The following is a 25022-nucleotide window of genomic DNA, read 5'->3' on the forward strand; positions in this document are numbered from 1 at the left end:
ATTTCGCCGAATTGGAAAAGGGCCTGATTTGGGTGTTTAGGCCAGGAAGAGGCTATGGAAACTTGCATCACAGGCACAGGGTACCAGAGAAAGTCCCCAGACCTATCTCAGGACTGCTGCATAATGAGCCCGAACCAGTTTGCATTTTTTACAGAGCAGAATCATAGCAGCAGTTGGAGCTACCTGGTCGCGCCTGCCCGGCCTTGGGGACCTGCCCTGTGTAAATCTGGTAATTCCCCAGGTGTTGGACAACTCAAGACTTAAAGGGCATCAGAAGCCCTTCATTTCAATACCAAGGATTGCCCTTTTGAAGCAGCCTTGAAGGACTTGACATTCCAGGGTTTAATTATCGAAGAGACAAGCAAAGGCAACGAGCTGACACTCTGAAGCAAATGTTTAGCCACTTGAGTAGAAGAGGAAGCAAGCGTGATCAATCTCCAGGGGGAATCCTCAGGTCAGCTTTCTCCTTGCAGATGGATGGATGGGCAACCCACACCTCTAGCCCAGTGAGTGTGTAGACAGACCTGTAGGCTGTCCGAGGCAGGGGAGGAGGCAGCCTGCTCCAGATCTTTCCAGTTGTGTGTGAGACTGATGTGTGCTTTTAGTTTCATTTCTACAAAGCTCCCCCTGGGTCCTTCATTGGCCTTATCCAGAGCAGATTCTCTCCTTCCTGAAACAAGAGTAATTTTTCATTTGCTGACTCTGCACTAGTTACTTTTCTCATGGCCACAGTCAAATACCTGAAAACCCAACCTAAGGAAGTGTTTATTCGGACTCGCAGTTCACCGTGGTGAAGTCATTTCGGCGGGAGCTCAGGTTGGCTGGTCATTGTGTGTCAGTACTCAAATGCTGGTCACTCAGCTTGCTTCCCCCTCCCCATTCAGTCCAGGACCCTGCCCTGTGCAGTTAACACCACAGCTAATGTAAATTCTATTAGCCAAATCTAGACCACCCCTCAACAGACCTGCCCGACACTTGTCTCCTGTGTGACTCTAGATCCCCTCAAGATGGCAATCACAGGTGTCTGCCACAACGAACAAACACTTAATTTCCTCAAAATTATCCTTTCTGTCAGTTCCTTTCCCAAGAGTGAGGTTTATTGTGGGAGACGGTCAACAAGCCATACATCACTCATTAAGACCAGGTGCTCTGGTGTGTCAAACAGCCTTTGACCTCTGTTCTCAGGTGGCACCAGGGATTAAAACTCTACCCTACCTGATGGCTCGCTCCTTTCTGAGAGCCTATGGAGGTGGCCAGCTTGGATATTAATAGTGTCTCTCAGTAAACCTGGAGCTCACTGCCTAGACTGGCCAGCTAGCAAGCTCCTAGGATTTTTCTGTCCCTTCGGTGTCCCTTCCCATTCCCCGGATTTGTGTGAGTACTGAGAATCTGAGCTCAGGTTCTTATGTCGCATGGTAGGCACCTTACCCAGCCCCAGTGATTTCTTACATCCATTCAAGGAGCGCGTTTAATACTAGGTCACTCACTCTCCATTACATCATGTGTGGTGCCAGGAAGAGCTGTAATAATAACGTTGGACTTGGTTTCAGGTGGCAGAGTGACTTACCTTCAGGGTCGTGGCCTACGAGTGTTGGCGAGGAAGGATGATGGGGCAGGAGGATGAGAATTCGGTCTGTCACTTCCATTGATCAATAAGCAACTATTCACAGTCAACATGGCAACCTCCCTGGAAACCAAAGCACCTTCTAGAGGTCCTGCTTTGTTGTTCAGTTCCAGGGGCCCTGGTTAGAAGGACGGAAGTCAGATCTGTGGTGCACTCAATCCTGGGCCGATATCCTGGTTTTGCTACATGATGGTAACAAGGTAGAAATGATCTGAGTCACTATTTATAGCCAGCCTGTGAATCCTATTAGCACGTCTCCAATTTTCTCTTTTTGTCAAGGGAACAGAAATCCATTATTAAGTACTTCCACAAAATGACCTCGCATTTCCTTCCTAGGCTTAGCGTTCAGCTTGTTGGAAAGAAGTGAAGAGCCAGTGGCATAGTTTATGTTAAGTCACAGGAAACAAACAGCTCTGAACTGAAAAGACATTGCCAGGCAGAGCCACTGGTCTGCAGATACCCATCTTCATCCGGCAAATGAAGTTTCTGGAAAAGAGACATCCTTAGGGTCTCTGTAGGTTTCCAGCCGTAAAGCTGTTGAAGAGTCAAGGTTGCCTGGGGAATGACCATAGGTCTTCTCAGTTCCCAGAGAACTTACCTTTGAGATCATAACAGGCCTTAGCTGCCTCCACCTGACTGCTGCCCCCAAACAGCAGCCTCTGCTATCTACCTTGTGTGTCTCTACTTGCATAACTGAGGTAGACTTTGCTTTCTTCCAGAATGAAGTCAAGCCCTGAAACATGGCTGCCCTTCTTTCTTGGTTGATTTGTTTATTTATTTTGGCAGGGACTGAAACTATATAAATAAATAAGCAACTATTCACAGTCAACATGGCCTGAAACTCACTATGTAGACCAGGCTAATCTCAAGAGATCCACCTGCCTCTGCCTCCAGAGCTCTGTGATTAAAGCTGCACACAGGATGTGTGGCAGCCCCCTACCTCTCTTCCCTACCTGATCTGTCTGTCACGCACTGCAGCCTCGTTTGTGTCCGATCATCCAGGAAGACCATACCCACCACAGCTCATGCAGCTTAGTCCCTTGACCTAAATGCTGGGCCAGTGCCCTTGCCCTGTTGCCTGTCCCTTCCCCTTCTCCCTGCATCAGGACTCTGACTGTGACTGACTTTACCCCTTCACCTTGCTTACTGCTTTACACTGTGGGGAGGGTGTGGGGGGAGGCTGTCTTCCTCAGGGAGAGCTCCCTGCATGAATGTAAATACCACACACACACACACAGAAAAAAATCATTTTTGAAGACTAGTGTGAACACAATCAGTATTATAAAGGTTTATTTGTATTAATGATTCCTATTTTCTCATATGCCCAATCAAGGGCTAGCAATCTAGCAATAGACAATATAATTTCAAGGGCCTCCATCCCCCCCTCCCCCCGCCGCCGGTGACATTGTCTCTGTTTCCATGTGTGTATGTGCCTGCATGCCCAAACGCTTTAAAAAACTGATGGAGACTGCAGACTGCTTGCAGTGTGTCCTCCTGCCTGGTACTTAGGGATCAACGTCTTTGCATAGATTTTTCTGGAGATAGGCATCAGTCTAGTTGCAAGGCCATTGTTGCTATGCAAGTTGCAAGAGTACACTCTTCAGCCATACTCTTGAGAGATGATCATAAGAACAGCATTAGGGACTACTGAGTGTGTTTAACAGTTGACGTGAATCAGCAGAAAGGACCAACACTGCAGCTTCAAGACCCACATTTCACCGTCAGCTTTGAAATGTGCTGGCGATGCCCATGATGGCGATGGCCATGAGCAGAGCAGTCTCCCTCCTTTCTTCTCTTTCTCTGAAGAGAACTTTAGATACATTTCATTTCCTCTGAAACTCACATCTTCAACCCAAAGGAACGATGGGCAGTGACTACAACTTTTCTAAGTAGAATTACTCTATTCCTTCCTTTGGTAGGATTTGGTTGTTTGGGAATTACAGTGGATATTCAAGCCTTAAAGTATGCCTACATGGGCCATATGCAGTAGCCTGCTTCCCTCCAGCAGTCTTTGAATGCTGTCTCTCTGTCCTTGGGTTTTCACTAAAAACATCCCATATGTCTTTCCCCTTAGTCTAGTCCCTAGTTACCAATCATTTGGGAATACCATGCAGGGATCTGTACTTAAAAAGAAAAACCCTCTTGCTCTGATCTAAAGGAAGGGGGAAGGAAGACCAGGTTGCTTTTCTAATCTGAAAATTAAAATTCTGAAAACGTTCCCAAATCTGAAACTCTTTGAACACTGATCTGTCCCACAAATGGAAAATCACACACCATGAAATTTGTTTGATGTATAAAAGTATCAAAATATTGAATAAACTTGTCTTCAGACATGTACGTCAGGTGTACGTGAAAAGTGAATTTCATAGATACAGCTCTGTCCCCAAGAAAACTTACAGATATGCAAATATTCTAAAACTATAATCAGAATTCCACAATACTTTTGGTCTCAAGTGTTTTGGAGGAAGGACACTCAGCCTGTCTGTGTGCCCGCTGCGCTGAGAGCAGTAAGTTTATGAGCTTGGGATACTCAAGGCCAGGTCATTAGACGGGGACAAGGACCCTGTAGCCTGCCAGGCCCAACAGGCAGCATATCCAAAGCTCCCTGGGGGCCTGGGGGTATCTTCCTGGTACCCAGAGATAGAGCCATGTCAGAGATTCATACTACAACAAGAAAGTTAGCCAGCAGCAATACCCCCACCCTACCAAAAGCTCAAAATGGATAAATTCCATTTTAATATTAATAAAAGTTATCTAAAATATGGAGACAAAACATAAGGGGTCGCCCTTCGATCATTTCAATCATGGGGAGTATGCTTAGCGAGCCTGTTCATGATTATTTTGTTTAAGGCTTGTTTTGTTCATTTTTAGCGCTCTCTGTCTATTTTATTTTGGGCAGTTCTGAGAATTGGTAGGGAAGTCCTTTTACCCTACTGCTGATCTATGCCTCCAGCACTGGTTTTAGCTTATTGACAATAGCAACTTTGAAATATTTTCACATAGTGAGTACTTTGCGTATGGGAAGTAGTTGTGCTCAGTGGTCTTTGATGTTATGCAAGCATCACCTGCCGAGGAAGTGCATCAGCTGTTGCTCCATCCTCTCATTCAGCAGACCCTAGAGTCTCTCCATCCTCCCATTAAGGAGACCCTGGAGTCAGTCTCTCCATCCTCCCATTGAGGAGACCCTGGAGTCTCTCCATCCTCCCATTAAGGAGACCCTGGAGTCTCTCCATCCTCCCATTGAGGAGACCCTGGAGTCTCTCCATCCTCCCATTGAGGAGACCCTGGAGTCTCTCCATCCTCCCATTGAGGAGACCCTGGAGTCTCTCCATCCTCCCATTCAGCAGACCTCTTTTAGAGTGCAGCTCTTGATGGACTTCAATTCTTGCTTGAATCTGTTTTATCAACTTAGCCGGGTTCTTCCTTTAGGAATTGAATACTTCCAAATCTTTCATTGGGAATTTGTTTGAAAACTATATAGTAACAATATCATCTTTCAAAATAAAGCAAATTACTGCTAGTATTTTGCTTGTATGACAATGTATCATTTTAAAATTGACTCCTGTCTACTTTGTAGTCTCTCTTTCCTTTCTCTCTCTCTCTCTCTCTCTCTCTCTCTCTCTCTCTCTCTCTCTCTCTCTCTCTCTCTGCACCCTAGATGTTTACCTACATCTTAGCGCTCTTCTGATGGGTATACACTAATTCGAAATTTCAAACTCAGTTTCTGAGTTTTCATAAATACCTGCATGCACTGATCTTTACACAAATCTGTCTTTGTTTCCTTTGAGTTCATTGCTCCGTGTGCAATGAGGAGCGTGGTCTCCCAGCAGGGTTCCGCTGACAACGTCTAGATGGAACTCAGGTTTTCCTTCTCCTATGCTCTGGGTTGTTGTTCATGTTGAGGTCAACTATCCTGAAGTTCCTGAGTTATGTTTTCTAATTTCTCTGTAGAATCTGTGGCCAAGTGGAGATCTACCTTAGATAAATATCTGGCAAACTTCCACCCCAAAGCAAGTCTATTCTGTCTATAACACTCCACTCTGATGATTTGCAAAGCACTATGGGATCTTGTAGTGCCTGGCGTTGCTGTGAGCATCATGTAAAGTATGATATTTTCACCAAATAATTCATGAATGTTAGGGGAAAAAAAACAACAGAGCAAACAGAAAAGAGTAAACACCAGCCTAGAGATACCCCATAAAAAGTGTTTTGGGTGCTGAAGAGATTTGCCCAAGTGCAGAAACAACTGGGACATATTTTAACATCAGAAAATAGTTGCAAGTGTTTTTAAAGCATCATGTGACAGGATAGTGGTAGAAAGATGGCTCGCTCAGCAGTTAAGAAGACTGGCTGTTCTTCCAAAGGACTCAGGTTCAATTCCCCGAACACACGGCTGCTCACAACCATCTGTGACTCCCAGTCCCAGGGGATCCAGTGCCCCTTTCCTGTATTCTACTGTATATGGCCCACAGACGTACACGCAGGCAAAACACCCAGACACAGTCAAAAAGAAGGCAAGGAAAGAGTAAAAGTAAAAAGAACAAGCCCAAGCCCAGACATGTTGGGTTTGGAATCCTGAGTACTGCCATGTACTCCACAGTCCGACTGTGCTTGCTCTAACATTTGCCGGCCTCGTTCTTCCTGGCCTGTGGGTTCTGAGGGCTGCCATGTATTTGATGTATTTGTCTGGTAAAATTGATAATGTTTTTTCTTTTCATTTGCTAATTTACCTTTGCTTTTCCGTCACCCTGGATGCCTTAACGTCCTTATTTGTGCGAGAGAAAATGTTCCCTTCCAAGTTATTCAACACAGTCACCTGTGGCTTTGGAGTCCCTTGGATATCTTCAGATTTCCTTGCTGGAGGCTTCTGGCCCCCTCCTTTGTAATTATGCGCTGTTCCTCGTCCCTGATGTTTTCTTAGTTTCCAACATTCTTGATAAAAGAGAGGTAATTAGCGTATTATGGCTTCTCTTTTGAATTGTTCACAGAGATAAGCAGAGGGGAATATGCTACATGGGTAAAAATTTGCATAACAACAGGAGCAGCCTTTGTCACAGAAGCTCAGTGTAATCTCTGGGAAAATGAAAGCACTTATTTATGGAAAGTTCCTGCATGTACTTATCTCAAAGAATTAAAAATTACCACCGGCTGGCGGTGGCCTCTAATTTCAGAAGTAATGCCCCCCCGCCCCCCCACCCCTGCCGGTTGCTCTCAGTATGCTCTGGTTTTCAAGCTACACCCTGACATCCTTCTGTCAATCTGAGAGGGTTCCCTTCCCTAAAGCTGAACCAGAAAGTTAAATATGGAACACTATAGAACATTCTCCACCTAACTAGCTCACAGGAGCTTGGTACTTGCATAGCAAATGATTGAATGAATCAGTGAATGAATGAATGAATGAATGAATGAATAGTGGATACATTTCATAAAAATAGTGTTTCCTAAAATGCCTGGGATAGCCTTGTCATTTCCTTCTATGATCCAGAATCAAAAGTAACATTTTCTCTGAATGGGAGTCACGTTCCTTCCCGTCGGCCCTGGCGTTTGCCTTTGACTACCTGTCTCCACACTTTGCATGAGGCAGCTTAAGTTTCTCTTCATCATTTTGCATAAATGATGCTGCAGCCAAACTCTGCCAGCTCGGCTTGCCAGCTGGGAGGACAGAAGTCTCTGGGTCTTTAGTCAGCTCAGCCCTAACATCTTTCTGCCGTGACTCAGGGATGAGGGACCCTCGCTCTATGCTAGCTTCCCCCTCAGGCCCATCTCGCTCTTTGTGGAGTATTTGTCTCACTACCCAAGCAGGGCACCTGGGGAATTCTCATTTCCACCCACACTTTCTAGAGAACACACTCAAGATTTCCAGCCTCTCTTCTACGCAGGGCAAGGAGCTTTATGCCAGGCTTCCAGGCCATCAACTGAGTAACAGACAGACATAGGTACAAGCTTATGGGATTACAAATATCAGAAAGAAGTTACAAATAGAGGGTTTGGCCTCACCCTGACCTTGAGCTTGTCTGCCGAGTGGACTGCTTACTGTATAGTGTGAATGGAGAATGTTGACCGGCTCTGAGACTGCTATCCCATCACAACTGACTTAAAGGGCTAGCAAGATGGCTCAGTGGGTTAGAGTATTGTCCTACAAGCCTGACAGCCTGAGGTCAATCCCTGCAGCCCAGGGGGAAGGAGTAAACTACAATGTTGACCTCTGACCTCCACATCCATGCCCTGGCATGGCAACACACATGGATAAAATAATTTCAAAAGAATGTAGTCTATTTTGACTTAAACATAAAACTGTAGCCTGGGATCAAGTGAGGACAGAGGTGGAGGAAGCCACAGCCATAACCTTCCCTGCTCACCCTCCCTGAAGCCCGAAAGGCCTCCATAGTTGAGACTCTTCAACTCTCAGATTAGCTGCAGGTGGGCGCTTAATGTGTTGTAAATTAGCAACATCCTGGGGGCTGGTGAGATGGCTCAGTGGGTAAGAGCTCTTCCGAAGGTCCAGAGTTCAAATCCCAGCAACCACATGGTGGCTCACAACCATCCGTAACGAGATCTGGCGCCCTCTTCTGGAGTGTCTGAAGACAGCTACAGTGTACTTACATATAATAAATAAATTAGCAACATCCTTTTCCAAAGGAGAAGCTGCAGGTCACCCTCCTGAGCCTTGGGTCCCTTGTACATCGCAAGGGAGTTTTCTGGGTTGTAGACTTGTGTGGAGAGCCGCATTCTTCTGTCCTGCTGAGGACATAAGTGTTTTCCCAAATGTGGTCACTGTGTGGTTGTGGCTGCAGATTCCAGCTGGTATGCTGTGTAGAAGAAAGCTAACGATTTTAATGTGGACTTCTGATTACACGTTGGTGCTAAGCCCTTTAGAAATTCCAGCTTTATTAAACCCATTCATAATCATGAGCAAGGGAGTCTCAGGAAATGTCCCAGATATTTTTCAAGTTCACAATTTCCGTCTCCCATCAGTAGTGCAGGTTTGAAGCACCTATTTGCTTGCCGTCAGCTACAGTCTTAGGCTCGTTTCCCCGTGGATATATTAACACAATCCTAATTCATTTGTCTAGCAATCACCCATTGTAGCTTTGGACTCAATCGCTCAATGGTGATTTAGGTAAATTTGTTAGCCGCAGATGTGCCATCTCAGGGAGCTGTTAGGGAGGAGGAGTGTCTTGAATCTCCATCCCCTCGTTCTTATTTAAATCATTTCATTTCTTCTTCTTGAGCCCTTTACTTTCTAGAAACTTTCCTGGTATGCAATGAATTTTCTAGGGCTGCCATAACAAACTACGGTGTACTAAATAGCTTAGAGAACGGAAGTTATCCTTTGGTTCTAAAGGCTGGCTGTTGGTAAGGTTGGCCTCTTCAAAGAACTGTGACGGGGAATCTGTTCTGTGACTCACCCCTAGCTTCTGTTGGCTGGTGACAAACTTCTGGCATACTTTGGCTTGTAGATACATCACCCAAGGCAGTCTCCAGCCTCATGAGAACTTCTCTGTTTATCCTTACATATCCCATCTTTTTGTAAGGACACCAGTCACACTTGGCTTGGAACTTGACCTACATCAATATGGGCTCATCTAATTAATTATATCTGTCACAACTTAGCTCCAAATAGGATCTCGGTGACTTTTGAGTTGTAGAGAAATAAAAATTGGCCATGTTTGCAAGATCCCAAATTTATGTTTTCAGGCTCTTAATTATTTATATTTTCAGATAGCCACAAAAGTAGAGGCGGATGTTGTAAAGACTCTGTACTGGTCTTGCAGCTTCAGGACTCATCAGCTTTTACAATCCGCATGCCGTCCTTCCTGCGTCTTGTGTTTCCCCCTCTGCTGAGAGGGTTAGAAAGAATCACAGATACCATATTATTTTACTTGTATAATTTTTAAAGACAGAGAAGAACAGCAGACTACACTGTCTCACCACAGTGGCAGTGAAGGGGGAGAAAGGTTAAACTGCTTCTGTTAGTCTTAAACATGTATCTGGCTTTTAACACTGCAGCTCATTAAAGGAGTCGGGGAGATTAAAAGGGAGCAGGGGGTCCTCTCTCTCTCTCTCTCTCTCTCTCTCTCTCTCATACACACACACACACACACACTCAGGCACACACACACACAAATACACACATGCACACATGCAAAATGCTAGAGACTGAACCAATGATCTGCTGAATGCTATAACATTTTCTAGCACCGGCCCTTTTAGTTTTCGTTTGTTTACTTCGAGAGAGGTCCTTGCTAGGTTTCTTTGCTTGACTCTTACCTGGTTCAGGCCTTAAACCTGTGAGTCTCTTGAGCAGCTGGGACCACAGGTCTGCACCACCGAACCTTCAGCCAGGTCTTTTCCCTGGCCTTCTCCTTCCTCTTTTCTCAGCTCCTAGATCACCCCACCCTTTCTACCACCAACCACATGTGAGTGTTCCTGGCACCCCTTCGGCTCCTTAGGGTTCTTCTTTACTGTGTAAATGCCTTGTTAGAAAATTTGCTCTGCATGCCTGGAGGCCTCTGACTTCACTGCTGGATCCACCAGCCTGACTGTCTGTCTGGGTGGTCATGAAGCATAAACCCACCCAGCCTGTCTAGGGCAGAGCCCAGGCCTAAGCCACATCGAGGATTTTCCTTCCTCTGCCTGTATAATACTCAGCTAGGTCTCAAACTCCAAGTCTGCTCTCAGCATCTGTTTGATCTCCTGCATCCACACAGCCTCCCAGAGATCAATTCCTTTACCAGGAAGCATTCTGAGCATGGAGGATCTAATTCAAAGTGGCAGCAGCCATAGTAACATGCACAGTATGGCCTTGTTCTCCAAGATCCTAAACCATACGGTTTAATAGAATGAATGAGGCAGATGACATTCTGCTAATGACAGGGCTGAATGCTCGACCTGACCAGGAGGCTGAGCGAAATTGAAGGCCACAGACCCTGACGTCTGACTTCTCAAATCTCCTCAGCCCTTTCTTGCCCCAGCCTTGTCCCAAGGTTCCCCCTTGGCTGTGGGATGGTCACACCATTGCCACATTACTGCTGGAGTCAGTAACTTTGGAGAAGCTATTTGCAGGATCCTGTCTTTCATGTCTTACATCATCCTTTAGATCCTTCAGAATACACTGCAGGTCCACGCAAGGGGTGGGGGGGGGAATTCCAAAGAGAGGATGCTCAGGAGTGCTCGGTGAAATTCTGGAAGAGGAAGAGGTGGCTGCATGGTCAGATATGGAAATATGGGGAGTTTTGGAGCCATCTGGGCATGTGTGCATGGCTGCTTAGGGCAGAGCCAATGTGCCAGCGGATGTGTGGTATTCTTTACTCAGTGTGGCACGGAGCAGCTACTGGACTTGTTTCCATACAACGTGAACGTGAATCCTACGAGAAGATTGTCTTCACCGTTACAAATCTGAAACCAATAATTTTCTTTTAAAATGCAAATATAAGTTCAATTTCCCCTTTCTTTCCCTATGCAGCTGAAAGCACGCCGTGTCTTAGAGACTTTCATTTCATTGAATTTTGAGATGACATTACCTTTCATTAATCCCTTCTAGCAAAGTTTAATTAAAACCATCACACGATGGCAACCATTTAGGGTTTGTATTTTTTCCTTTAAAGAGCTCAGGCAGGCTTGGTGGAGCAGACCTGTGGTCTCAGCTATCTGAAGGCTGATTGAAAATTCAAGGCCAACTCAAGCTGTATGTTGAGCTCAAGACTAGTCTACTCAACTCTGTGAGACCCAATCTCAAATTAAAAAAAAAAAAAAAAAAAAGAGGAGGAAGAAGGATAGAAAAAAGTAAAAAGAGTTCTGGTGGGCAATGCGGAGATGGTTCAGTGCTTAAGAACATTGGCTGTTCTTCCTGGGTTCAATTCCCAGCACCCACATGAAGGCATATACATACATGCATACATACATACATACATACATACATATAATTTAAAACATTGTAAAAGAGGGCTGAGGGCAGAGCTGAGCTCTGGAGTGCATGCTTAGCACACACGAGGCCCTGTACCACAGTGAGGTCAGAGAAGCAGGGAGGTTTGGCTACAAGCTTTGTCCTGACTGGAGCAGGACTGTTAGAGTTAGCAGGTTCTTGTTAGCAGGTTCCTTTTGGAATCCAGTGTATGTCACATCATGTTCCTCCCCCATGTTAATTTTAGATAATAAAAAATTGTTAAGCCTACATTCCATTTTACATGAATGAATTGTCTGAGTTTGAAATGATTTGGACTTGAGACAGAAAAGAAAGGAAATTATTTCTTGAAGAAATACAAAGCCATCCATGACATTATGTCCCTGTCCCCGTGACGGTCTGTATGAAGTGTGAGTGATGCATATCCCATCATGCATGTAGATCTAGTGATAAAGGTTGTTAATTGTTTGATGAAAGAGCCAGAGCCACAATTAGGAGGAGGTACTATTACTGTCATTGTCACTGAGCTTCACCGTCACACGTTCACTGGAAACATTGGGGAAAACATGTGCTGTCCCTCACAGTTGTGTGTCAGACTGGACTGTCCCCGCTCAGTTCTGGGCTGTCCCCATGATCCCACTTGGTTCTGGCGTTGGTTTCATTGGAAATTTTAAAGAATAAAAGAAATTTTTTTTCTTGATTCTAAGAATTATGAATATATATCACAAAGATCCATGTAAATGGGGCCCCAAGGCTGAATCTCTTACTGTCTATGGCTTCCTATGGCACTTACTTCATAATAATTATTATTTGTAATTTTATAAATGTTGCTCTGGGTCCAATACTCTTCTATTGTATAAAACATGTTATATCAAGGGTTTTGGTTTTTTTTTGTTTTTTTTCCACTTAAACTACCTTTACATGTGTGCGTCCGTGGCACTAAATCTATCTACAATGTTCTGGAACCATCATCACTGTCCATGTCCAGGTCGTAAAAAATAAAAACATTTTTATACAGGAGCTCTGGATTTACTACACATCAATTCCCAACTTGTTCCATCTCTAATCCATGGTAACCGTGTGTGTGTGTGTGTGTGTGTGTGTGTGCGTGTGCGTGTGTGTGTGTGTGTGTGTATTTGCAGGTGCACACATCCAGAACAGTTGGCATCAGGTGTCTGTACTACTACTACTACTTATTATGTATTTATTATCTATTTAATATATACTAAATTATTACTATTATTGAGAAGGACTTTCACCAAACCTGGGGCTTCCCATTTTGGCGAGTCTGGCTGGGTAGGGAGCCCAGAGATCCACCTGTCTCTAACCCTCTCAGCACTAGGTATGTATCAACCTGCCGGGTTAATAACCCTGGTTCTCACTTTGCCCCTGAACTATCTTCCCTGCCCTGATAACCTCTTTTCCCAGGGCCGTGTATGGTAGGCAGTGTTTTCCTTCTGTCTCTGACGAGTGGACTCACATTCTCACATTCTGTTGCACGTGTCTGAACTACATTCCTCTCTAGCACTGCACAGCTCAGGCTGCCCCCACTCCATCTCAGTTACACATCTGCTGATAGGCATCTGGGTCATTTCCACAATTTGTCAGGGAATAATGGACGTAGGTGACTTCTGGCTTTCAGTTATTTTGAGGTTATATCTAGGAATGCCATATCTGGGTCATATGGTAATTCTAGATTTAATTTTGGGGCATCTCCAAACCTTCTCCTGAGCACTTACATTACTTTACACTTCCATCCTTAGTGGACATGGGTCCTATTTCTCTGCACTCTCGTCAGCACCTGTCAGCTTTCCTCTTCTTCCTCTTCCCTTTTCTTGTCCCATTCTAAACCTTTTCTTGTCCCTCCTTCCCTCTCTCCTCCTCTCCCTCCTCCCCTCTCTCCTCTTCTCCCTCCTCCCCTCCCTCCTCCCCTCTCTCCTCCTCTCCTTCCTCCCCTCCCTCCTCTTCTCCCTCCTTTCCTTCCTCCTCTCTCTCCTCTTCTCCCTCCTCCCCTCCCTCTTCCCCTTCTTCCCTCCCTGTTTCTTTATTCCTTCCTAATGACTATGAAGTACTGGTAACAATTGTTTTTGTTTGAGTGATTCCCTTGGGCACAGGAGTAGTGCTGCAGACAGAGGGCTGTGTGTGGCTATTTTTGTGAGGCTCCTCAGGAGTATGCAGGGTTGACTAGGCAGGGCTCTGCAGCATCCTGTTCCTGTTTCAGCACTGTTGGCTCACCATATTCTTTCTAAGGTAAATCTCTCTGCATTAGTGGAGCATGGGGCAAGCCTCTGACTTGTCTTTTGCTCGGAGTCTAGGGAACGCTATCCCCAGCCAGGAGGTCCAAGATGTCTGTCTGCAAGAAGATGGCTTCGACACAGAGAGTTCACATGTCCTGGTGTGTGTCTAATGGACCGAAACTCCTCTAGTCAAGTTAATGTTTACCAGATTCATAGGCGGGATGGTGTCAGAAGGGAATGTTTCTCTCACTCTATTTGGCTTTCCATATGCTCTTTGTTGGTTTTTGATCTCCTTAAACTAAACACACATGACTGAGAACCACTTTTAATGTCAGCATGACACTCTTGCAACACACTTAAGTTTTTTTTTTTTATTTGAATATTTAAAAGGAGTCTCTGACCCCAAATTAGGCCACTGTTATTTGTTCTGTTTCTGTAATGTGCTTTTGGCAGATGGGGGCTATCCTCCTTAGTTTCCATTTACTCACACTGTGTGATATTAGCCATAGACAGGGATCCCCGAAGAGAGAGAGCATTCACCATCGCAAAGGCAGGTCATGTGGAGGAGACTCACTTCCTCAGTCCTGTGGACTGGATTCCTTTTTATGCTAATGCATCATTTGCAGTGTGGTGGGCTCTCGTCAGGGGCCATCTGTCTCTGTTGGGGAGCACAGACACCTACAGAGGGGGTTACAGGGAACTTGCTTTGTGCTCAGAGAAGGGAGAATGAAGATCTACTCTGAATCACTGTCCCTAGGCTGCAGGCTGACTCCTGGAGCCAGCAAGATGGCTCTTAGGGAAAGTGCTTGCCTGACAAGCATGAGGCTCTGAGCTTGGGTCCCAAGGCAGGTGTGGTGGTGTGCTCCTGCCATCTCAGTGATGGGAAGGAGAAGACAGCTGGACCCCTGCAGCTCACAGAACAGCTAGTCTTGCCAAATTGGGGTGCTTCTGGGTAAGCAAAAGACCTTGTCTGAAAAATTCCCAAGACAGAGAGTGAAAGAGGGTGACAGTGAACTTTGACCTCCGCATGTGTACATATGTGCATCCCCCAACACATGTCTGTCGCCTCTGATACACACACACACACACACAGACTAGAGAGACAGACAGACAAACAGACAGAGGGATAAACACACACTCTAGAGAGAGAGAGATAGAGAGACAGCACACACTGAGACAGAAACAGAGACAGAGAGATAGATACACACACACACACACACACACACACACACACACACACAGTCTGGCAGGATGACTAGTGCTTCTTCAAAGCAGATCTCTGCAGCAGGAGACTGGCCATGATTGTACCTTCACTTTCTTCAGTCTGAGTGTGGCAATCTCAAAGATACCTGTGCCTGCCAAAGTCAGAGGGCTGATAAAACTGTGCCATGTGTCAGGTACCCCAGAGCTCACCTTCTCCCAGTTCTTTTTACCCCACGTTACATTGGTCATTTGAATTCCTTTAGATTTTAAAATAAGATAGTAGCTCTCAATTTTGAACCAGAGGAAAATCTCCACTGGCCATGTCCAGGTAAGCGCAGTGCATTTATTAGGCCTGCTTCTTCTTTTCTTCTCTCTGCAACAGTCCTATGGCATCTCTGATGCTTAGATTATGTGGTCCTGAAAAACCCATATCACCTATTTAGTCTGCAGCTTGGAAGCAAAGGTCCAGGGCAGCCATCTGTGAGGTTTGGAATGTCTGGCCACTGCACACATTTTCTAGGGCAGCTTTTTCCAGACAAGTGTTGCATCCAGCCAGTCAGCCCCAATGCTCTTCTCCTTCTTGTTCCCTGTCTAGAGGTGACGGTAATGTCAAGAGGAGGGGACAACAGATCTTCTCTCCTTACTGAGGCATGGGCATACTGTTTTGGGGGAACACACATTGCTCGTTCTCTTTTGAGAAAGAGCCTCCTGTAGTCCCTTGTTGGCCTCCAATTCACTACGTAGTCCAGGATGATAGTGAACTTCTGATCTCACTGCCTTTACACCCCCTCCCTTGTATTCTGGGATTTTAAGTGAGCGCCACCATACCCTGTATGCACAGTGATGGGGCTGAACTTAGGGTATTGTGCATGCTAAGTTAAACATGCTACCAATGGAATGTTCAAAGTGCAAGGAGGCTTAAGGGGCTTTATGCCCCAGATAATTCATGCATCCATGAGAATGCTAGAAACATAGGACCTTCTGTCTGTCTCCTCTTGGAGGCATTCATTCAAATGGAAAGTGTACGTGTGAGAAATCTTAGGACAAGAGAGGCTAAGGCAGGGTGGAGGAGGAAGTCATTTGGGAGTAGGTAAGGATCTCGCTGCCTCTGACAATTTTAGAGGGCGGTAAGAGCTTGTTTCTTAGGAAAATATTTGAATTAATAATCTTTTTAAAGTGCATAATAGAAATACTTCAGCTAGTGACAGTGCACTGCTATGTAGAGATGACAGACAGCAGAGGCACACTGTTCCTCCAAAGGGACTAGATACTTACATGTGAATAGTGTTCATCTGGGCATGGAGATGGTTAGCAAAGAAAGGGGAAGATTCAAGCATTGGAACAAATTAAGTAAGAAATCAAAATGCTTGTTTACCCCCCAAAGTTCACCTTCATCAGAAATCACAATGAGGCCACAATGCCCTGCAACACTTTCCTTTAGTAAGTGATTCTTCTGCTAATTTCAATAAATAAAACATACTTTTGTGCCAGGTGTGGAGGGGTGAGCAGATTCACTTGGGTCTCCCCACTGCTGTTTTATTAACTATTGTTGGAGAATTTCCAATCAAGATGCCTTTGGCAGAAGCACGTGGAGGGGACTTGCATGCACTCAAGACCCGGAGGAACTCAGCACTGCCCTCTGATTGCACCAGCACTGCCTGCACACTTAGCTCCTCCAGCTCTCTCCAGAGAAGCCCACACCCATGTCGTCTCGTTCTTAGGAGTTGCCTCTTTATCGACCTCTGAGGCCAGATCCGTGTAAAAAATCTCAACAAACACCAACTTGGCCTTCATTTGTCCTACTATGCTCTTCTGTGGAAAGTCATGAATCCTGACTTATGTGAGCTGCAATCTCATAAACAACTTTCCAGGCGGCTACTGGTAGCAGCAAGGACCTGAGTAGTCTCCTCTTGTCCCACTGCTCTTGATGCTGACAGTGGACATGATACTCTAAGAGTAATCTAGTCTGTGGCATTAAGCACATGAAACCTGGCTGTGCTGTGTAGTAGGTGGGTGACCTTAGGCAAGGCCCTCCATTGTCCATCAGTCTTTCCATCTGTCCCCCTGCGGGTTTCCCTGACTCCCTCTCTCTCCCATTCATGAAGATTCATTGTGTGCTTAAAGCTGACTATACATCCACACAATGTTTTCCCATCTTGAACAGAGGATTTTGAGGCATATTTCATAGTGTGGATATAAAGCTTCCATATGATAATACACATGAAGGAACAAATGCCCGTTCACAGCAGGCTGCCTTTTAAATGGTATCCTGTGGTCAATCAGCAGGTCTAGTCACACTTCTGCAATTCTTCATCTTAGCAGCCTAAGTAATAAGAGGTGGTTGCTTCTATCCCTAGACTACCTAGAAGACTCCTAGCTATGCTTTAGTTGATATCCTCAACATATCACGTTGGATTTTTTCTAACACCAATGCTTGTGCCTCTGACATATCGCTTTCACACACATTCCTCTTTATTCGAGCTCTTTTGATGGTTTCCAAGGGACAGGAAAAGATTCTGAATTTCTTCCCAGCCACTCCTGACTCTCTAAGAATCCTTAGCACTTGGCTCAGTATGTGAATTCTCTGGGGATTTCGGCAAACCTTCGGTCTTCTGTCACTGGCTGAAGTGACTCCGACTCCTCCTCCTCATCTCCTTCAGCGACTCATACAAAGGCGGGAGGTTGTGCGATCCTCTGTAGGAGAAGAAAAGAGTGCATGAGTGAAGGATCAGAGTGCTCTAACCTTCTCTGCACTGTGTCTTAGTTCCCTTCTGCTGCTGTAACAAAATCCCCGCCCTCCTCCACTGGATAGTATATAAATAACTCACTGCTCCGGATGATGAAAACCCAAGGTCATGGTGCTGGACTGGCAAGCACCTTTTGGCTGTTTGCTCCAGAGGGGAGGAAAGCAGTGATCCACATGAGGGAAGGTCTTGAAGAGTCTAAGAGACGAAAGGGCAGGACCACACCCTTCTTACTTTATATACTTATCCGTCGTGTGTATGTGTGTGCACATGTGTGTGGGCATGCGTGCACACTTCAGGGTGCGGATTTGGAAGTAAGAGGACATCTTGCTGGGGTCGGTTGGATTCTTTCACCATATCAATCTCTGAGACCTAAACGGAGACAGTCAGGTTTTGAGGCAGGCACTTTTACCTTCTGAGCCATCTCCCCTGCCTTGAACTTGCCCTTTTATAATGGTATAAGTCTTACTTACAGGGGACAAATTTTTATTGCTCAGTCACTTTCCTGGGGTCCCTTCTCCACATCTCATCACTAGAGTGGCAGCCAGATTTTATCAGTGTGTGTTTTGGTGGGAACATACATGCAAACTGTGAAATGTAGTGAAACCTCGTGACTTCCAGAATACTTAAGGTAGGCAGCATCTCACTTCTCTAACATCATTAGATCATCTCACTTCTCTAACATCATTAGATCATCTCACTTCTCTAACATCATTAGATCATCTCACTTCTCTAACATCATTAGATCATCTTACTTCTCTAACATCATTAGATCATCTCACTTCTCTAACATCATTAGATCATCTCACTTCTCTAACATCATTAGATCATCTCACTTCTCTAACATCATTAGATCCTCATTAGTCAACGCAGAACAGCAGTAGAGGGCGCTTTGAGAGCTCCGCTCTAAGCTCGGGAGAACGGACTAAGATCACTTTTGTATCCTCTGTATTACACCATCCATCCGCAAAGACTGCTTGGGGATTAAACATTCATTCCTAATAATTAAATTATTCTATTGCTCCATCTTCAGGGTTAGTTATCGAATTGGCACTGGGCTTAGAAAAGTCGCTTAATAATTTTGTTAGATATGCAAAGGTTCTTGGGGACAGCCTCTGTCAAAGACAGTGCAAAGAAGTGTTCGATTGCATCCAACTGATTTTCAAAGGGGTATTTGCTATAGATTGAGTTAGTGTAGTTTTTTTAAAAAAAAAATTTTATTTTATGTGTATCAGTGCTTTGCCTGTACATAATGTCTATGTACCACACATGTGTAAGTGCCCACGGAGGCTAAAAGTATGTGTCAGGTCCTCTGGAATTAGAGTCATAGATGGTTTGTGAGCTGACCCATGGGTGCTATAGATGGAACCTGGGTCTTCTAACTCCACTCAGGATAGTTCTGGATTATTTATCATCAGCTATTCCTTTTCTAGTTATTTCTTTAACCTGAAGTATGTGTACAATATTTGTATGCATATGCACATGTATACATATATGTGCTTGTGTGTCTGTATAAATGTGCAGAAGGATAAGAAAGTGAAAACATGTTGAATTTGTAACCCTGGGTTATATACATTGAGGAAGCATCTCATAAGCTTTGGATCTTCTCTCTCCCCAGCTTTAGAGTTGAGAAGTTTTCCTGAGCATTTTATGGAATTATCTGCAAGCATAATCGAATTAAAACGTTGCTGATTTTTGAGTGAAATGCCTTAGTGTTGCAGTGAGATTCTGTCTGTCTCGAAACCAAAATGACTTCTCACCATATGGCATATTAAATATAAACCCTTCTGAGTTTCTTTTTCTTTTCTCTCCTCAGTTTGCTGTTTTGTGGTTCATAAGAGGTGCCATGAGTTCGTCACTTTCTCTTGTCCCGGTGCGGACAAGGGACCCGACACTGATGTAAGTAATCTGAAAACTCCCACTTGATGTTGACTCGAATGTCTGAGGTTATTTATTTGTTTACAGCCTATACAGCCATTGTTCTGGAACATGCTATTAATAAAGAGACATCTCAGTTTTCTCACTTCGTCTCGTAATAACGAATACGTCCATCATTCTTCTCAGCTGTGCGCTATTTCACAGACATAGCCTCAGAGGAAAATCATTAGCTTGTATCCATCCCGCCCCTCCCACCCCCCAATTTAAAGTAACAACTCTATGGTTACAGTTTACAATGGGCGAGGGCCAGCCTTGGTTTATCTTTGAAAGTTTGTAATTACTACAATAGTCAGCAATCTGTCCTGAGCATTGTAACAAACTGCCCCTAGCTGCAAGGAGAGAACACATTTTCACTGAGTGTCATAAATGCCTGTATTGAAGGGATGCTGTGGGCAGCTCTTTCGCTGACCACAATCTCTGAGATGGCCAGTAATTTTATTTCACTTATTTATGTCCTCATTCTCCCTGTTTGTATTGACCGTGTCAGATTCATCTCTTCTTACCAAAATACAAGACCTGCAGAGGACACTGAGGGCACAGTGAAAAGTGAAGTACTGGTGTTTGAGCTGTGTTGGTGGAAAGACATTCGGTGCCATGTGAATAAAAACGTTTTAACTAAAAGGGGGGGCATTTCTAGCCTGAATTACTCACACTATATCAGTTTGATTATTTATCCTTACGTTTGGCCTTCCCACAATTCCCACCTATGACACCTACTCCTACAAGGAAACTGGTTCAAAGAGGCTTCTCAGAGAAACTGGACATTTCTCAGAAGGTGACATTTTCACAATGGGCAATGAAGAATTCAGATGTGCCTTGTTATAACCTGTGTAGTAAAGAAATATACCTTTGATGGTTTGATTAAGGGGTTGGTAGAGACAGCCTTGATGGATGCTTGGGGCTTAGAGTGACTGGCAAGCGGACACCTCATGTCTCTGTGTTTTATCACTTTGTGTATGAGGCAGCTCCAGTCCATGAAAAGTTGACTGCCTTGCTTATGTGCGGCCAAAACTAGTGTCCTTCCCTCTCCTAACTCAGTTTTCCATATTTTTCTTCTTTCTAAACTATATCTCCTTATAGGACATTTTAAAGATAAAACAAGACCAAAAGTGATATACCAACTTCTCCCTTCTTTAATTAACACAAACTAATTATATGCAATAATGGGTTTCATGTTGATATCTTCATGCATGGATAAATTGGACATATTCTACTCCCAATTCCCTCTCATACCCTCCTACCTCACCGATCACTTTTCTCTTCCCAGTCTACCTTCTACTTCTGTGCCTTGGTTTGGTTTGATTTGTTTGGTGACCCAGTGAATTCAACCCAGGTTACTTTTACACAAACATAGGTGAGGGGTTATTACAGAAGTGTAAACAAGTGTTAGGTGGCTATGCCACCAAAGAAAATGTCTCCCCTCCCCTGGCAGCCATTAACTGCCAGTGGCTCCTCAGAGCCCCTCTTCCATCTGTGATGGACTGTCGATGGGTCATATCTTGTGTAGTCTATGGAGGTAATCACAGCTCATGTGAGTTCACGAGTACAGTGGGCATCACTTGCCAGAGGACCACAGTCCATAACATTCCTCCTCGTGTTCTCCCTGCTTCTCCAGTGTTCCCTGGTAGGCGTGATGTACATGCCCACTCAGGACTAGGCGTGACTAACCAGCTACAAATCTCTGCAATAACTAACTCCCACTGCTTCTCTAACTGAAAGCTTTCTGACCAAAGATTGGAGCAGCACCAACCTGTGGACATAAACCATGAATACAACTTGATGCATCTGTTTAGCAGAATAACAATATTTGTTTCCTCGATAGGGTCTATGACCACTACAACCATAGACTTTCTGTCAGGTTTACAATACCAGGCATCAGTTCCCTCTGAGGCAAGAAAAGCCCTCAAATCCAGTCAGAAAAATCATAAAGTGCTTGGTTACCTCTATGGAAGCTATGTCACTGTTGTACCAGGGGGTATATAGCCTGGCAAGACAGGAGTGTCCCACACAAGGTTCACAGTTGGCTATGGACTTTGATGGCATTTCTCTCTCAACATCCTGCGTAGCACCTTTCAGCATCATACAAGGTAGCAGCCAGCAGGAGGAACACTTCTGGCTCCGTTCCAGTCAACGCTGTGGCATCTTCTATGGCAGGTCTTACCATCTAATTCTGGTGATCGACCAAGAGCGGTGGCAGGAACTTGCATTGTTTGGGGCTTGGGGCGCCCAGAGGCCTCCCTGACAAAGCAATCATAAAAAGGGTATCCTACTGAATAATCTGTCTTCTGGGGGTGGTTTTACCTCTGTTCACAGCCTGATCCTTAACTCTTGTGCTTTAATTAACTTGCAAAACGGTCAGATTCCCTTGTCGCTTTTTTACGCATCCTTATTTTGGGGTGATCTTCCTCCATCCATATTCCATCACTCCTAAGGCTTCCTACCCCCAAGATCGACCACTTCATTCTCCCAACAAGCTGTTCTACTGCCCAACTCCTCTGTTCCCCTTCCTCCCATGGCTCCCTTCTAGCTTCCTGGCTTCAATACACATCCACTCCCACATAGACACACATATATAAGAATTGGAAACGAGGACCCACATAGGAGAGAGAACATGTGGTGTTTGTCTTTCTGCGCCTGGGCTTTCTTACCAACTTTCCTAAAAAGCTGACATCCTGTCGTCCATGTTTTGAAGTCCTCTCAGAGCAGCACGTTTCAGTCCCTTCCCTTCCGTGCTCAGACTCCCATCTTCTTCCTGTTCGATCCTTCCTTGTCTCTTTACTCTCCTCTCTCTCCCTGCCGCGTCCAGAACCGGAAGCTACAGGTAGGTTACAGGAGCACAGATCGCCCTTCTCAGCCTTTTCCTGCATTTTCAGTTAAGTATCAATTATTGAAAATCTATAATGAACCAAAATGTGTCTTGCATCTTGAGGTGCAACAATTAACACATATCTAACTGTCTGTTCAGCCATTGTTGTGCGTTGTTCTGGGGGAAAGTGAGCCTCTTATCCTGTTTGGTTTGGTCCTGGAAACCTGACCTGGGAAACTTGGAAATGAAGAGGCCAACAGACACACACACAGAAAAGCTGGTGCTGGGTGGGCCGGGCTCACCCTTTTGGAGACCACCTACTACATAGCCCAAAAACTCAGTGCATATGCAATACCAGGAGGAGGAATATAAACTGGTCTCTGTGGAAGATCTCTGTAAGGGAGCAGCCTCAGGTTGCAGTCATCCTGGAGGAGGAAGATGTGGCTCCTACATTTGGCATGTATACTGTTCAATCTTTTGTACACACTCATATGTGGATCAGAGAAAGGCTTTGCCATGCTTCTGGGCCTCACCCAGGGAAGGTGTTGCCCTTTCCATGGACCTGAGGCAGTAAGGTCCTTAACATGGCCATGTTCACACCAACAATGCACATGCTCACTCAAGATCTCATCCACGCCCCTCAGAAATGGACATTTAAAAGTCACTGATTAAAATGGGACATCTGGCCGGGTGGTGGTGGCGCACGCCTTTAATCCCAGCACTTGGGAGGCAGAGGCAAGAGGATTTCTGAGTTCGAGGCCAGCCTGGTCTACAAAGTGAGTGCCAGGACAGCTAGGACTACACAGAGAAACCCTGTCTTGAAAAACCAAAAAAAAAAAAAAAAAAAAAAAAAAAAGGGGACATCTGCACACTGAATAGTATCCTTAAATAACCTATTCTAAGTGGCCATGGAAGAATTCCTCGATGAAACTGAATTTAAACTGAGTTTCAACAGTGGGCAGAAAACAGTCGTGTGTGTGTGTGTGTGTGTGTGTGTGTGTGTATGTGCTGTTGAAGGAACTGTTTTAAACAAAGGGAAAGCAGGTAGGGAAGCCAAGATGTAGGTAGGAGCTGAATCTGTGAGGGCTGGAGAAAGCTGAGCATCAGGTGTCTCGCTAGGGATTTGGAATACAATCTCAGAAGTGATGGAGACCCAGGGAAAGTTTTAAGTGAGAAGTGATGTAACACCACAGAGCATCTGTTGAAGGTTACTCTGGTCTCCTTTTAGGAGACGCATTGGGTCAGAAGTGGGTCACTGTACTGCTGGAAAATGGGAAGACATATCAACAGCTGGGGAGGCACCAGCTCTCTAGAGAACTAAGACAGTGCTTTGGTGGAGTTAGAATCAGTGGAGATAGGAGGAGGGAACACATTCAAGGATTATTTGAGAACCACGTAAGTAACCTTTGGTCTTTATGAGGTCATGGAGATGGAGATACTAAGAATGAGTCTCAGGTTTCTGACTGAAATTCATGGATGGATGAAGGCACTGTAGGGCTGTGAAGACGCTGCAAGGAGAGCGTGTATTTGAGGGAGCACAGTGGGTTCAGTTTGGGTCCATTGAGCTTCAGAAGTCTGACCCTGAGAAGACAGTTGTGTGGGAACCAAGTGTGAATGGAGGTCAGAAGGGAGTGTGTCCAGGAGACACAGATTTCATGATTTTGTTAAGACTGAGGAACTGATCCTGTGGCCTAGAAAGAGGATATAGAGAGGGATTAAAGGCATTTAGATTCTAGGACAGAGCTCTAAGGAACTCTATCCCATTGATGAGAGAGGAAGACCAGGGAGGGAGACCAAGAAGGAACAGCTAGAGATATAGGAGGAAGAAGGCCAGGGGGGCGGGAGGGGGGGCTTTTGCATGTGTTAGTCACTTCTTGCAGGGTCTGCATGCCAATTCTTTGATCCTGTTTGCATTGGTTATGCAGACTCTAACGATCTGTATTTAACACAAATAATCAGTGCACAGTGTCCCACAGTTTGCATGAGAATGTCTCGGCTTAGATCACAGGTCCATTGGTGCACACTAGTTTTCAGCAGTCTCTCCATACTCAGGACGCTTTCCTGTTTGGATGCTCAGCCCATGGTCAACCCTGCTCCTGGATCCCAGAACCAGGCAGAAAAGCCTCTGTGAGCAGCTGCTTGGCATGGGATGCAATGGGAACACATGTGGCCTGGTGACCAGCTAAGTTCTGCTCCTATGCCATTTGCAGTGAGTGTACCAATTTCCTGCAGGCATGGGGCTTCCCATCCTTAAAGGTGATGCTAAGGGGATGACTTGTTTCAATATAAGGAAGAAAAAATGGTTCATGAGACATACGAAGATATAAGGACTCAGCTATCCCTGCGTGTCTAACTCACAGAGGATTTTGTATACTGTTTCAAGAACATCTGTCCCTCCTGTTTGGAGCTCAGAGACCCATGACTTTGGGCTTTCTTCAGCCAGGGCACATGACATGTCATCCCTCTGTATCCTTGGTGGTCATTGTACAAATCTGAAGAAGTCTTAGAAAACCACAAGATGGTCACACTGAGCCACACAAGCAAGGTGTTAGAAAAGCATTCTGGA

At 45.0% G+C, this 25022-nt stretch overlaps 1 protein-coding gene across 2 annotated transcripts in view; it reads left to right on the forward strand.

Moving 5' to 3' along the window:
- Prkca (protein kinase C alpha) overlaps window positions 1–25022 on the forward strand; it is a 404382-nt gene that overhangs the window by 133776 nt on the left and 245584 nt on the right. For both annotated transcript variants that reach the window (XM_085829454.1, XM_021175668.3), the window contains exon 3: window positions 19529–19611. In XM_085829454.1, the coding sequence (XP_085685580.1) occupies window positions 19529–19611 (83 nt within the window). The remainder of the gene's footprint in view (window positions 1–19528; window positions 19612–25022) is intronic.

This window comes from Mus caroli, unplaced genomic scaffold (genome assembly GCF_978045245.1).
Source record: "Mus caroli unplaced genomic scaffold, Mus_caroli_1 scaffold_13, whole genome shotgun sequence".
NCBI classification, from domain to species: Eukaryota; Metazoa; Chordata; class Mammalia; order Rodentia; family Muridae; genus Mus; species Mus caroli.